This window comes from Wolffia australiana, chromosome 9, assembly GCF_029677425.1.
Source record: "Wolffia australiana isolate 7733 chromosome 9, ASM2967742v1".
Classification (NCBI taxonomy): domain Eukaryota; kingdom Viridiplantae; phylum Streptophyta; class Magnoliopsida; order Alismatales; family Araceae; genus Wolffia; species Wolffia australiana.
This window is the reverse complement of record NC_135843.1, coordinates 8,373,949-8,389,110: the sequence shown is the minus strand read 5'-3', so window position 1 is coordinate 8,389,110 and position 15,162 is coordinate 8,373,949. Positions and strand designations below refer to the sequence as shown.

The following is a 15,162-nucleotide window of genomic DNA, read 5'->3' as shown; positions in this document are numbered from 1 at the left end:
GAGCATCCTAATATCCCAAGTAATGATATCACATGAACAACTGGTAAAGTTTTTGACAACCAAGCAGTGCCCTTTGATTTTAAATGAAGTACCCATTCGTAGTATATTTATAACAATTGTTTGAATTTTTTCAGTCATAAATATATTTTAAGTGGATCTTTAAAAATATTTTAATTCAAATATAGGAATACATTTTAGAGCGTGGTATCTCTTTATGGATCTCACTGAAAGTGGTATCTCTTTCTCCGTCATGACTCACATCACTACATCTAAGTGGACATAATTTGGATGTCCCCTCAGGCGCTAGTTGTGTTTGCTCTTTACTACGTCAAAAAAATAATCAAACTCATCATATTCAAAAATAGAAAATCTAGAAAATATAAAATAAATTATGAAATAGTGGAAAAATGATTGTACATGTTCCACTCTTCGATTTCATCGACTCCCATGTCCTCCACTTCACTTTTCTCTCTATTACACTCCACGCCAATCTTTGAAGCCCAACATTTCAAAGGCATAGTGATGGATTTAATGTACTTAGAAAGGCATCCTCGTTTAAATGTTGCGAGCAGTCGTTATGTAAAGAAAAAAAACACTTTATTGGAGCATTCGAGGCAGAAATATGAAGAAAAAATTGCTTTGGAATCACTATAAAGAGTGGATATTTTCCCAACCCAATGGTACCATTAGAGTGCAGACTCATGAGAACCAGTTACTCTTCATTAAGGTAATCATCCAATTCAGTTCTAGCAGATTTCTATATTGATTTTTTACTCATTTTGTCGCGGCTCTGTAAATTCAATCATCAATTTTTATCTTTTGACATTCATAACAGGTGTATCATTGATATTTGTCTTGCCGCTTGAGGTTGATGAGCTGGGAAATATGTTGAAAAGCTAGACACTAGTGTCAATAACGATACATTTTTCATCCTCGTGGATGATCTGAAGCTTCCTTCTTGTATCTAACATAGTTGTAATGATGAACATAAGCTTTAGTACTGAGAGACATTGATACTCTACAAACCTCTCCTTCATCGTAGTGTACGAATGTTTAAGTAGACTGTTTCGTTGAGTGCCAAAGGGTACTCAAGGACACATTGAAAAGGTTGTCCAGTGCACCAATTGCATATTGAAATTGGTTTATTAAAAGTTGATACACCCTTGGGTAACATTAGATGTTGTAATTATTTTTAAGTAACCTCATGAAAAGGCAGGAGTCATTCTAAAAATATTTTCAAGAGACCCCACTCTTCAATCATGATGTAATTACGCATTATGTTTGTATTCTGCTAATCACTTGCCATTTTGTCTTATATTTCCCTCTTCTCCCAAGCTGCTTCAATCCGTGGAGTTCCACCTGGTGGAGACATATTTCCAGGAGTAAATTTGTATTGTGAAGGCTCAACTCATGGCATAATTTTTGATAGCAATGAACTCTCTTTGAAAAAGCCGCAACTGCAACGAAATTGATTTGAAACCTAAGAATGATTTCTCTGAATGAAAGATATATTTTTTCACTTAATTTTTATTCTCATCACCATTCTCCTCATTTGATCTCATAACCACTTTCAACATGAAAAATGATATACCAGATATTTATTAGACAGATAATTGAACAGAAGATACGTTAAAGACATACATAGCTCCGTCAAGCATCATTGTATATCTAAGTCGAGAACATGGGACATACATAGCATGCGATATTGATCAGTGAACTTGGAGTCAACATCCTTCAAAGACCTTTCCAAATCATTCACCATTATGCTGCTATTGCTAGCTTTATCAGTTGCAATGTAAAATACCTACAAAAGTAGAGAGGGCATTGAAATTAGGAAGGAATTAATTTGTAAGAACTTATAACTAAACTTCTAAGTGAGGTTATAATCCGTCATCATGGAGTGCAACACCTCTGCCAAGCATACACCTTAATGAGATCCAATTATTTCTCAAACAGCGCATGGTAATCCCAAGTATGGAGACATGGTTGGAGGAGGTCCAAGTATCCATTGTAAGTGACAATTTTCCAACAGGCCTGAGCAATTTAATTGATGGATTGAACCTTTTTATAATATCACACATGCCATTTTTTTAATACCACCTTTGATGAAACACACTTGGTAGTTTCTTAAGGCAATACGGTGGGTACTCCCTTCAATGATGTGGATGATGATTTAGTGGCTGTGCGGTTGTTCCACTATCATACCCTTTATACTACTCACACTTCTCATGGCCAATTCCATATAGAAGGGGTGGGGTATACTTTACCCTTGCCGCAGTCTTAGACTTGTCTCATGTGAAGCCCATTGAAGAAGGTTTTATTAAGGAGAAAGAGAAAGTAAATCAAAACTATTCTCAAAGTTCTCTTCCATGTGCATGTTGCGGTTAATAGCATTCTATTATAGCATTTAAATGGTGGATGACGGCAATGCATCAAATTATATTTGCAGGTTGATAAAAAACCTTTATATGGCTGTATTAGTCACAAAGACAACATCACATCTAACTATAAACTTTAGAACACAACTTTTTTGTCTCACAATACAAGTAATATTTGTGTTGACATCAGGAAACATATGTCAAACAGTTGATTATCATACTCAGAAGACTTAATGAACTATCATCAGTAACATGACTGTTTATGAATTCAGTTGATGTGAACTACTTGGATATCAGCTACTAAATTTTGAGGATTTGGTATCAATTTATGTCCCATTGTTTCCGATATAGTTTGTCGAGCTGCAATGTCTAAATGACCAATAGCCAGTCCGTCTAAATGAGTCCCCATGCTGGCAAGGCAGTGGACAGGGTGCTTTCCTAACACCTTCTCCATCATCAACGTTAAATCGCATGCAGCCAAATATCCTCTTGGCGTGTCCTGAAACACCCGTTCTGCATGACAAACACTAGTTTCATAAAAAAATAAGAGGAATCCAAGAGAACACTGGATACTTATCAGTTAAATAGACGTGTGTGCAAAGTCCATGCAGTCCATGGCAACATTACAGACACGAAGCAAAGTTTCTTTCGCTGGGCTTCAGTTCATTTTGCTGTTGGGCCGTCATTCGCTTTGCTGTATCTCAAAAGAAGAGAAAGAGAGAATAATAGAGAGATATGGATACATTATTGCAAAGATATAGAACTAGAAAGGGGAGTGTGTCTGTCGGGGCCTCGGGGGGGATAACGTAGAGTTTCAGAGAGAGAGACAGAGATATAGATAGATAGAGAGAAAGAGAGCTAGAAAGAGAGGGTGTGTTGGGGAAAGGTGGGGTTAGAGAGAGAAGTATAGACAGTAGGGAGGGACAAAAGCCGAGGTGTGGGCGGCAGGCTTGGAGGCCCAGCTCGTAAATCGAAAAACACGCGGGGCTCCATTAGCAACAAAAGACCGCTCTTTCTCTCGATCTCTACAAGCCTCTGCAACCAGAGAGAGAAAGCGCGATAGATATGAAAGAAACCCGTGTTCTTTTAAACCCTCTGCAGAAGCCAGAAAACTACCTACGTTGGGTTCAGGGTTAGGGGGTTAATCGCGGGGGTTTAGAGAGAGAAAGGACGACTCGATCGAGAAAGATCGTAATTTGATGCGAAATCTCGTCGCAATTAAAGCAGAGGGTGCAAGGCTGGTCGACTGCGGGGCCTTCTGTGCTGTCAGATCATCCGGCGAAGAAGACGACTTTGAAGCATCAATTCGGGCATCTGCATCTCTCTCTCTAAAACCCCAGTCAAACAAAAAAACTAGGGCTAGAGAGAGAAAGTGCGTGAACAGCGCACAGCTACACCGCTCTCCTGTTTTTGAACCGTCCTCTCGCGGACAGCAAAAGCAAGAAAGCAACCCGACCCACGTCGTCTCTGTCTGTCTCTCTCTTCTTTCTCTCTCTATCTCTGCAAGCCGGAGGATAATAATTCTCGCCAAGCTCCAAAAGAGGAGGGAATGAGAGAGAGAGAAGGGGATCTGATTCTCTATCTCTCTCTTCTGGGTTCTGTCTCATTTGTTATCGAGGAGGAGATCCGAAGCTTTAATGGAGAGAATTTAAAGAAGAGACGACGAGTCTCCAGGGATCACGCCTCCTTAACCTATACTCTTTCTCTCTCTCTATCTCTATATATCCTCTCTCTCTCTTCCCAGTCGCTGGTCCTCGCCTGCCCCCTCTCGTCCACTTCACCAGCGCTAGCTCCTAGAGAGAGAATCTAGAGAGAGAAGAAGAGGTTGCCTTTTCTTTGTCCAAGACAGTAGCTGCAGCAGGGACAGAAGCAGGACCAGCGGGTGTTAAGTTGCAGGGCAGCGGCTGCGACGCCACCAGAATCCGGCAAGCGGCAGCCAATCAACAGGGCCTCCACTATCCTTTTCTCTCTCTACCCTTTCAGCCTCTCTCTCTCTCTCCTACCCACAGGCCCCCACTATCCCTTTCTCTCTCTACCCTTTCACTCTCACTCTCTCTCCTACCCACTGACCGTCAGACCCCCACTATCCCATTCTCTATCTACCGTTTCACCCTCAATCTCTCTCCTGCCCACTGACCTCCACTATCCCTTTCTCTCTCTACCCTTTCAGTCTCTCTCTCTCTCTCTCCTGCCCACTGGCCCCCCCACTGTCCCTTTCCCTCTCTACCTTTTCACCCTCATTCTCTCTCCTGCCCACTGACCCCCCCCCCACAGTCCCTTTCTATCTCTACCCTTTCAGCCTCATTCTCTCTCCTACCCACTGACCCCCACTATCCCGTTCTCTCTCTCCGCCCTTTCGCTCTCACTCTCTCCTGCCCACTGGCCGCCCGCCATCCATTTCTCTCTCTACCCTTTCATCCTCACTCTCTCTCCTGCCCGCTGACCCCCCACTGTCCTTTCTCTCTCTACCCTTTCGCCCTCCGTCTCTCTCCTGCTCGCCGGCCCCCCACCATCCCTTTCTCTCTCTACCCTTTAACTCTCAGTCTCTCTCCTGCGGACTGGCCTCCCGCTATCCCTTTCCGACTCCACACCTGTCGCTCTATCTCTGTTTCTCTCTCTTCTCTTTGCCATTTTAACGGCGCTTCGGAGACGGGCTGACGGGGGTGAAGAAGAGAGAGAAAGAGAGGGCGACCCACTTCGCCATGGCCCTGCATGGTCGTTCTGCTTTGATGAGACCGCAGGAGGTACAGAGGTGATGGTGGAGAGCAATATTAAAATACCTTCTCTCTCCTCTTTCTCTCTCTATCTCCTCGCTAGCCGATGCCCACCTGGCACTCATTTGTCCCCTCCCGTCTCCTCTATCTCTCTCTCTCTCTACAAAACCCCCGTCTCTCTCTAAAATCTACTCCCCCCACAACTCCATCATATAGGAAGGGGTGAGAACTTCGGGAGACTCTGTTAGGGTTCCTTCCTCTCTTCTACCAGCGCCGAGCTCTCTGATGCGGAGAGGCGTTTCTCTCTCTTACCCATTATCCGGGAGAGAGAAAGTTGCGATCTTGCTCGGTTTTGAAGGAAGATAGAGCGAGAATGGCGATGGTGGTTCATCAGTTAGGTCAAGGCAAGGACAACAATGGCGGTAAATCTAGTCCAATAGACGCTGGCAAGTACGTTCGCTACACCGCCGAGCAAGTCGAAGCGCTCGAGCGAGTCTACGCGGAGTGCCCAAAACCCAGTTCTTTACGCCGGCAACAGCTAATCAGAGAATGCCCAATCCTCTCAAACATCGAGCCGAAGCAAATCAAAGTCTGGTTCCAAAACCGAAGGTTAATAATAAAACTTCGATCTTTCTTTATTTTTCTTCCATTATCGTCGTCTATCTTCTGAAATCTCTCCTTCTTGCTTGATTCAGATGCCGAGAGAAACAGCGCAAGGAGTCCACTCGGCTTCAGACGGTGAACAGGAAGCTCTCCGCCATGAACAAACTGCTCATGGAAGAGAACGACAGGCTGCAGAAGCAGGTCTCCCACTTGACCTACGAGAACGGCTTCATGCGTCAGCAGCTTCACACAGTATTATCCCGTTTACAAACCCTGATCAATCCCTCAATCCAGATTAACGGGTATTTAATGGCATTGATTATTTCTGTCGCAGACGCCCGTCGCTGCCGCTGACAACAGCTGCGAGTCGGTAGTGACGAGCGGTCAGAACCAGCGAAACCCTACTCCCCAGCACCCGCCCAGAGACGCTAGCAACCCAGCTGGGTAGTTAATTAATCTCCTTAATCCCGACTCTAATCCTCGTGCTTCATCGCTAATGACGCTCCTTCTTGATTAGTCTTCTGGCTATCGCTGAGGAGACCGCAGCAGAGTTCCTCGCCAAGGCGACCGGGACCGCTGTCGATTGGGTGCCGTTGCTCGGGATGAAGGTACAGTCTTAGCTTATCCTGCTCCATCATCAACCTCGCTAACTCTCTTCCTTGCAGCCTGGTCCGGATTCCTTGGGAATCTTTGCTGTCTCCTACAACTGTGGTGGGGTGGCAGCGCGCGCTTGCAGTCTTGTAAGCTTAGAACCCGCCAAGGTAAAACGCGTTAGAACTTAGCGTTATTTTTCTTCTCTGTTCGATTTAATCATCGATTATCTTCTCAGGTGGCGGAAGTATTGAAAGATCGTCCGTCTTGGTATCGCGACTGCCGCCGGCTCGACGTTCACACGGCGATCTCCGTCGGCAACGGCGGCTTGATCGAGCTTCTCTACATGCAGACTTACACACCAACAACGATCGCCGCCGCTCGCGATTTCTGGACGATTAGATACACCACTGCCTTAGACGACGGCGGATTAGTGGTATTTACATCGATAATCTCTCAATCTCCGCCTAAGTTCGCTGTTAATTACGTGTTTAATACAGATCTCCGAGAGATCCTTGTCTTCGGCGAAGGGAGGGCCTGCAGGGCCGGAGGCGCCGAGCTTTGTGCGAGCTGAGATGCTGCCCAGCGGTTATCTCATCCGTCCATGCGAAGGCGGCGGCTCCATGATTCATATCGTCGATCACGTTGATTTAGACGTGGGTTTCAATTTTTTTGATTATTTCTGGAAGAATAATATCTCATCTTACGTGGGTTTTCATGGCCGTGCAGGCTTGGAGCGTGCCAGAAGTCCTACGTCCGCTCTACGAGTCGCCGAAGATCTTAGCGCAGAAGATGACAATCGCGGTATGTTTTCTTGATTATTTCTGAATTGGATAAAGTTTCGATCTTTCTACTGAATTGCGACTTTGTTGATGGGGTGGCAGGCATTGCGGCACGTCAGGCAGATCGCCTTGGAAGCGAACGGCGAGATTGCGCCGGGCGGCGGCCGCCAGCCGGCGGCGCTTCGTAGCTTCAGCCAGAGACTGAGTAGAGGATTCAACGACGCAATTAGCGGCTTCATGGACGACGGTTGGAGCCCGCTTGGGAGCGATGGCTCGGACGATGTCGTCATAGCCGTGAACTCGTCGCCCGGGAAACACGTCGCCGCGCAGTCCGGCGCCTTCCCGGCTCTCAGCGGCGTCTTGTGCGCTAAGGCCTCCATGCTCCTCCATGTAAGCTTCTCTCAGCTTGATCTTACTAGTTTATTCATTTGGAATTCTGAATTGTCTCACATTGGTGGTTTAGAATGTGCCGCCAGCTGTTCTGGTTCGGTTTTTGCGAGAGCATCGATCGGAGTGGGCGGATTGCGGTGCTGAGCCGGCTGCCGCCATGAAAATTGGGGCGTTTGGACTTAGAGCTGCTTCCGGAATTCATGGCGGGCAGGTTATCTTGCCCCTGGCTCAGACCCTGGAGCAGGAAGAGGTAGTCGCCTTCACCGCATTTTCTTTTCTCAGGGTTTTTCACGCTTCTGAAACTGTATTTTCTTCTTATTCCTTGCGCGTAGTTTCTTGAAGTTGTCAAACTTGAGAACCAGGGTCTTGATGCTGCCACCGCTATCCCTCCTAGAGACGTCTACGTGATGCAGGTTAGTTCGAATAGTAATCTCTGCCGTGATTGTCATTGTAATTTAAGAATTTTATTGTTGATCTATGATGTGAAAAAAAGTCGAAATGGTTGTTTCATTACAATGCCGAATGTATAATGTGTATATTTTATGGCGATTAACCATTGATGATTAATTCTCGAAATAAGGGATAGTTTTGAATATTTCACGAGATATCCATATCTATATGCTGATACCCATCCAAGGAAGAAGTCCTAATGAGCGGAAGGATCGGAATTCGTAATGGGTATCGTATTTAGCTTTCAGGGTTTAGCCAATATTTGATCTTGTTTATCAAAGTACTGATTTTTGGCGATGGATTATCTTCAGCTGTGCAGTGGCCTCGGCGAGGGCGCGGCGGGTTCCTGTGCGCAGCTCGTGTTCGCGCCCATCGACGAGTCCTTCGCCGACGATGCACCGCTCCTCCCCTCCGGCTTCCGCGTCATCCTCCTAGACCCCAAATCAGTACGTCTCCTATCTTCCCTTTCATCATCCTTATCCAAAACTAACCCAGAAAGAGGATAATTCAGCAGGACGGGCAACCTTCATCAGTTCGCACGCTAGACTTAACTTCAACAATGGACACCCGCCGTCCCGTCTCCGGCGACGGAGCCGCCAAGGACTACCCCTGCCGCTCCGTGCTGACCATAGCTTTCCAATTCGCCTTCGAGCCGCATCTCCGTGATCACGTAGCGGCGATGGCGCGCCAGTACGTTCGCAGCGTCGTTTTGTCGGTGCAACGAGTGGCGATGGCGATTGCGCCGTCTCGGCTCGGGCTTGCGCCGACGCCGCCGGCTGCAGCGCCATCGCCGGAGGCGGCTACTCTTGCCCACTGGATCTGCCGGAGCTACAGCCAGAGCACCGGCGTTGAGCTCCTTAAACCGCTGCCTCATGCCGCCGGAGGAGACTCTTTACTTAAGCTTCTCTGGCACCACCCTGACTCTATCATATGCTGCTCTCTCAAGATATCGGTGAGCTTTTATTCTTTTTCTATTCTTCATTCAAATTGACAATTATCTGACTTCTTTGTTCTCAATATCTTCGTATTTTTTTTCTTTTCTTGAGCTCACGTTGTTCATTCTTTTTCCCTGGTTTTATTCTTTCTTAGTTGTTTTTATTTGGAGCCTTGCCGTCATTTATTTGTCTTACGCGGTCTTATTCCCTTTCGTTTGTTTTTTAATATTTTTGCTGCAGGCGTCCGCACCGTGCTGCATATTTGCCAACCAGGCTGGACTTGACATGCTGGAAACAACGCTGGTGGCTCTTCAAGACATCACTCTCGACCGCATCCTCGACGACGCTACTCAGAAGACCCTTTATTCTCAGTTTCCTAAAATCATGCAGCAGGTCTCTCTCTCTCTCTATATATCTTTCTATCTTATCTATTTCATCTATAGCTCTCTCTCTCTCTCTCTTTCAGTTAATATATTATCTTATCTTCCTTCTATCATCTATTTATCGCTTCTCTGTATCGTCCATTTATCTATCTCTCTATCTCATCTATATATATATCTCTCTCTCTCTTTCAGTTTCCATATTATCGTACGTTCTTTCTATCATTTATTTATCGCTTCTCTCTTTTGCGTCTATTTTTCTATCTCTCTCTCTATCTCATCTATATATATATATATCTCTTTCAGTTACCATATTATCTTTTCTTCCTTCTATCATCTATTCATCGCTTCTCTCTATCGTCTATTTATTTCTCTCTCTCTATCCCATCTGTTTCATCTATAGCTCTCTCTCTCTCTCTCACTTTCAGTTTCCATGTCATCTTATCTTCCTTATATCATCTATTCATCGCTTCTCTCTATCGTTTATTTATCTCTCTCTATCTCATCTATTTCATCTACAGCTTTCTTTCAGTTTCCATATTATCTTACCTTCCTTCTATCATCTATTTATCGCTCTTCTCTCTATCCCATCTATTTCATCTTTATCTCTCTCTCTCGTTCTCTCTTTCAGTTTTCCATATTCCTTCTATCATCTATTTATCGCTCTTCTCTCTATCCCATCTATTTCATCTTTATCTCTCTCTCTCTCGTTCTCTCTTTCAGTTTTCCATATTCCTTCTATCATCAATTTATCGCTTCTCTCTCTATCGTCTATTTATCTATCGGTCTATTTCGCTTTGTCTTCATCTCTCTGTCATCTTTTGTTTTATGACGATAGTTTTCTCATCTATCTCTCTAACTTTGAAGGGTTTCGCGCATTTACGTGGTGGGGTATGCACGTCGAGCATGGGGCGGCCAGCGTCGTTCGATCAGGCCGTGGCGTGGCGTGTGGCGGATGATACGGATGATGTTAACCAGTATCTTGCCTTTGTGTTCACCAACTGGTCTTTTGTCTAGCTTCTTATTCCTCTCTAACCCTTTATAGGAAGATGAAGCAATGCCTAGACTTTAACTCTTGTTAGGTTTTTTCTGTTTTTTGTCATAACACTATCATGTCTTTCATTTTGAAGTGCACTACTCACTCTTTATTAAAGAAGTTTGTGTTTGTTCATCTCTAAGAAGTATAGTGTTTGTTATACGCGTGTTTAATTTAATCTTAATTCATTCAAGTTGGAAATCAAATAAGGGAGAGAAAATAAAACCCAGTTTGGAATATATATCTTACCCCAAGCTCTAGTCATTGTGGTTTGTTCATTTCTAAAAAGAATAGTGTTTGTTATACGCATGTTTAATCTTGATTCGTTCAAGTTGGAAATTAAATAAGAGGGAGTGAATAAAACCTAGTCCGGGATATATATCTTACTCCAAGCTCCAGTCATTATTGTTGTGTCAATCATATGATCATCGGTACCATGTAAATTTTGTTAAATGAATTGAATAATCTATCTTGACTTCTTAGAATTGTAAAATAGTTTAGAAAAAGACGAAATAGATGCTAACCACAACTATTTCTGAGCCATTTCTGCTGTAACATAGACGAAATCTGGTTAAATGATTGTAAGGAACTATCATTATTAATGAAAAAAGAGTATAGTAAAATATTCGTGAGGTCTCTCATAAAAACTCCAACTATTCTTATTGAGACAAGTAGTATAATAGTACAGAGCATGGAAATTTGGTTGGATGATAGAAAAGGACTATCCTGATGATTAAAAAAAGTCGAAATAATTCAGAATTTATTCAACCCTCTAGAGACGAAATAGTTGCTAACCCCAACCACTATTTCTGAGCCAATTCTGCAATAACATAGACGAAATCTCGTTAAATGATTGTAAGGAACTATCATTATTTATGAAAAAGTACAGTAAAAGATTAGTGAGATCTCTCATAAAAACTCCCAACTACTATGATTGAGACAAATAATGTAATAGTACAGAACATGGACATTCTGTTGAATGATAGAATATGACTATCCCTATGATTAAAAAAAGACGAAATAATTCAAAATTTATTCAACCCTCCATAGAGAGAGAAGAAGTCTCTATCTTTCACCAAAACTCCACCGATTCTTTTTGAGTCGATCCCATGATTGTACACAACATGGAGATCTCATTAAATGATTGTGTCGAACTGACTTTATTTATCAAAAACAGAAACATTAGTTTAAAAAAGGCGAAATATAATATTGATTTTATAGACTACTGTTTACCTTTTTTCCTCGGACGTGACGCGTAAGAAATTGCTTTTTCTGTCGAATAGACGTGCCATGTCGGCGCCTGAGCTGTCATTGAGGTGACGTGGTCATCCCTGATTGGGCGACTGATGCGACGTGATCTGGCCACGCATCTGTCTTGTCAGAGAGTGACACGCACGATACGCCGCCTGCAACTTACCTTCTGTCGCTTTTACGAAATGACGATAATACCCTTCTGAGGGAAATTTATTGTTTCTGGGCTAATCTCCACCGTCCGATCGTTCGATCTTGCTGGCGTCATCCTGGGGAAGATCCGATAATGATTTGGCCCGGATACCCGTACGGAGAATATCAGGGCAGTTCGGATCTGGGGCATGTTGCCACGTCAGCGAAAAGATCTTGGTAAGTGGGGATGATTCATGAATATCTTATTTAGGTCAATGATGGATTTTGGTATTGAATAGCCCATGGGAAGAACTAAAGGCCATGGTTTTGGGGTTTTAATAGTCGGTGATGATGATAAACATAGAAAGGGAGATTAGTTTCTTCTTGATTTTTGTCTGGAAGGCCTTGATTTAGGGTTAATTATCATGGTGATGATGATATACAGAAAAAATATATTAGTTTCCCCTTGGTTTTTTTCTATGGAAGACATGCTTCTGGAAGCTGACGTCTAAAAAATAGACGTCAGCTTCTTATTGGTTTTCATCTGGAGGATGTGATTTTGGGGGGTTAATCGTCTGTGATGATGATAAACAGCAAAAAAGTAGATGTCAACTTATAGTTGGGTTTTAACCGGAGGACATAGTTTTGGAAGATTAATCATAGGTGATGATTTAAAATATAAAAAATAGATACTGGATTCTAACTCGTTTTTAACTGGAGGACATAGTTTTCTTTGGTTAAAAAAACAGATGTTAGACTCTTTACTTTGGTTTCAACTGGAAGACATGGCTTTTGGGGGTTAAATGGAGGGTAATGATGATAAACAGCAAAAAAAAATGCCATTTTAACTGGAGGACATGGTTTTGTGAGGTCAATCATGGGTGATGATTTTAAATATAAAAAATAGATGTTAGACTCCACTTCGTTTTTAACTGGAGGACATGGTTTTATGGAGTCAATCATGGGTGATGATTTTAAATATAAAAGATAGATGTTAGACTCCACTTCGTTGTTAACTGGAGGACATAGTTTTGGACGGTTAATCATGAGTGATGCTACTAAATACAATAAATAGATATTCGACTCTACTTCGTTTATAACTGGAGGAAATAGTTTTGGAAGGTTAATCATGGGTGATGATGTTGAATATGATAAATAGATGTTTGACTCTCCTCCGTTTTTAGCTGGAGGACATAGTTTTGAAAGGCTAATCATGTGTGATGATGTTAAACATGATAAATAGATGTTAGACTCTTCACTTTGCTTTTAACTGGAGGACACGGTTTTGGGGGCTAATCATGGGTGATGATGTTAAACATAATAAATAGATGTTTGACTCTTCACTTTGCTTTTAACAGGAGGACATGGTTGTGGGGGCTAATCATGGGCGATTATGGTGATTATGGGTGATTATGGTTGACTACAGTCATGTGTAACAGTTTTATGCATCTATAATGTGGGTTCAACTTTTACATGCCAAATCGATACCATTATATCTACTAAGATAAGTCAGTTTTGACATACATACATTGCCCGAGAGAGAATTAGACTATGATTATGTAATGTGGAACTTTAACATAAGGATATTGATGAAGACACAATGAAATTTAACGATGCCCGTTCCCAGTTATACACTGGAGTGTGCTGTTGTAGGATGTCTAATTGTTAAGAGGAGTTCGCATCATGTCACATTCAATGTTCCCATTGAGCATTCTTATAATGGGGATATTTTTATTAACAGGGGAAGGATAATAATAATAAGACGAAAATAGAACTGCATGCTTTCAACAAACATCAAACGTGGTAAATCCTTCGATAAGGAGATTTCTAGTTAAAGTCTCACTTGTAACAAATGAGCATGTGTTATTCTTTGAGGAAATGCAGATGGTTACATGTTATGATTTGATCGAATCAGCTTCACATCTTCATATAAATAATGTTTATGTTCATGAAAAATGTAAAACGAAGTTTCATTCGTTGAAAATTTTATTCAAGTTAATCTACATTTACTCCATTGATGTGGTGCTATGGAGTTATAAAAAAAGAAAGAGTGTAAGTTTTGTTTGTGGGAACTTGGCATATTGACGATATTTACTATCATGGTATGCTTCCCCCTGTTTGCATACTTGCCCAATTTGAACCTCCTGCTTTGAGCTTAAGGAACATTCCATTAGTGTAGGCAAATGTCTAAGAATTTACAATGATCCCACTTCATGATCCTTCCAAGACATCTCATGCCACTAACTCAACAAGGTAATAAGCAAGTCAACCACGAACAAAAATTTGAGGTTGGCATTTGTCATGCAAAAAAATGATCAGATCAGCGATCTGATCATTTATCTGATTGATTTTTAACCCCAAAAACGTTTTAGACTCTTTACCTCACTTTATTATTGTTTTTCATACTTAATAAAAAATCATTTTACAAAGGATGAACATTTACTAGGTTGGGGATGAATAATATGTGAAAAGATGAGGATGATGAAAATATATCAATATACATAGATGGAAACATGTGTTACATAATTAGATAGAAATACATTAAAGTTATTTACTGTACCAAATGACAAAACAGATCCGCAATATCTGATCGGACACACTTGGCTGGCTGTCAAAGATATGGCAATTGAGTATGTATTCAGATTACAATTTTAGAACCAAACATTTAAAAAATTAAGAGGATCAATTTCAGTTATATGAATTTTGGTTGAATTTTTTCCCAGGGAAATACTTGAGTCTTTCATCACAACATAAGAATATGTCATATATTAGTGACCGTGTTCTAGATAAGACAACCTTATTCTTTTATCACAGGAGTAGGTTCTATTTAAGGATAATTTTTCCTGTGTTTACCCTTCAAATACATTTTGGTCTTCTTAACTTTATATGTTTACTCTGTACACCAATATACAAATGATGATTTGGCACTAGAGGATGTGGTTTTTTTGTCAATGGAGAAGATGCATTAAATTCACAGATAAAATAATATTTTGCTTGATATGAGTTTGATAACATTGAGGAAACTTGTCCAAGTGAAGCATTTATAATTTTATAAGTTTTAGATACTGATTTTAGGTTATCTGCATTGGCACATATTCATATTTGATGATATCTGTGCATAATGTCATTCATGTTATATGTTTTCATGAGTCAGTTGATGTTTTATATGTTATAGTGATAATCTCTTGCGTAGTTTGATTCATCGTATTTTAGTAGATCAGTCTCTTTTAGGTATTTAAACAAAGACCTATTGGGGACTGAGCAATTTCCACAATTTTATCTTATGAAAGATATTAAAATATTTATTAGATATATGTAGATATATAAGATGTATTCTATTATTATATAAATTACCCCTAACCATATAATAGCATGAATACATACTTCTTAAGTCTTCTTATTAATCCAAACTATCTTCTCTTATTCTTTCCCTCTATGCCGCATTAAATTATTCTGAAATCAAATAAAATATATTCTCTCTCTATATCTCTTAATCCTAAAGTTGTAACCTATATCTATA

The 15,162-nt window shown here is 41.5% G+C and overlaps 1 protein-coding gene across 2 annotated transcripts; it reads left to right on the top strand.

The window, feature by feature from the left end:
* The first annotated feature begins 5,280 nt into the window (after window positions 1-5,280).
* PHB (Homeobox-leucine zipper family protein / lipid-binding START domain-containing protein) lies at window positions 5,281-10,394 on the top strand. Of its 2 annotated transcripts, none has more exons than XM_078580793.1 (15): window positions 5,281-5,701; window positions 5,788-5,947; window positions 6,030-6,139; window positions 6,213-6,303; window positions 6,361-6,456; window positions 6,525-6,722; window positions 6,787-6,942; window positions 7,016-7,090; window positions 7,171-7,458; window positions 7,532-7,708; window positions 7,791-7,871; window positions 8,220-8,354; window positions 8,423-8,860; window positions 9,084-9,236; window positions 10,091-10,394. In XM_078580793.1, exons 1-15 carry the CDS (start codon window positions 5,466-5,468, stop codon window positions 10,238-10,240), a joined length of 2,544 nt encoding a protein of 847 aa, XP_078436919.1. In that variant the 5' UTR covers window positions 5,281-5,465; the 3' UTR covers window positions 10,241-10,394. The 2 variants fall into 2 exon arrangements, with proteins under 2 accessions (XP_078436919.1, XP_078436918.1); XM_078580792.1 differs by having other exon boundaries at window positions 5,282-5,701; window positions 8,420-8,860.
* The last annotated feature ends 4,768 nt before the right edge of the window (window positions 10,395-15,162 follow it).

Coding starts and splice junctions, on each gene's coding strand:
- PHB (XM_078580792.1), top strand. CDS start 5,466: ATGGCGATGGTGGTTCATCAGTTAGGTCAAGGCAAGGACAACAATGGC. Junction 6,140..6,212: donor GACGCTAGCAACCCAGCTGG/GTAGTTAATTAA, acceptor CTTCTTGATTAG/TCTTCTGGCTATCGCTGAGG. Junction 7,459..7,531: donor AGGCCTCCATGCTCCTCCAT/GTAAGCTTCTCT, acceptor TTGGTGGTTTAG/AATGTGCCGCCAGCTGTTCT.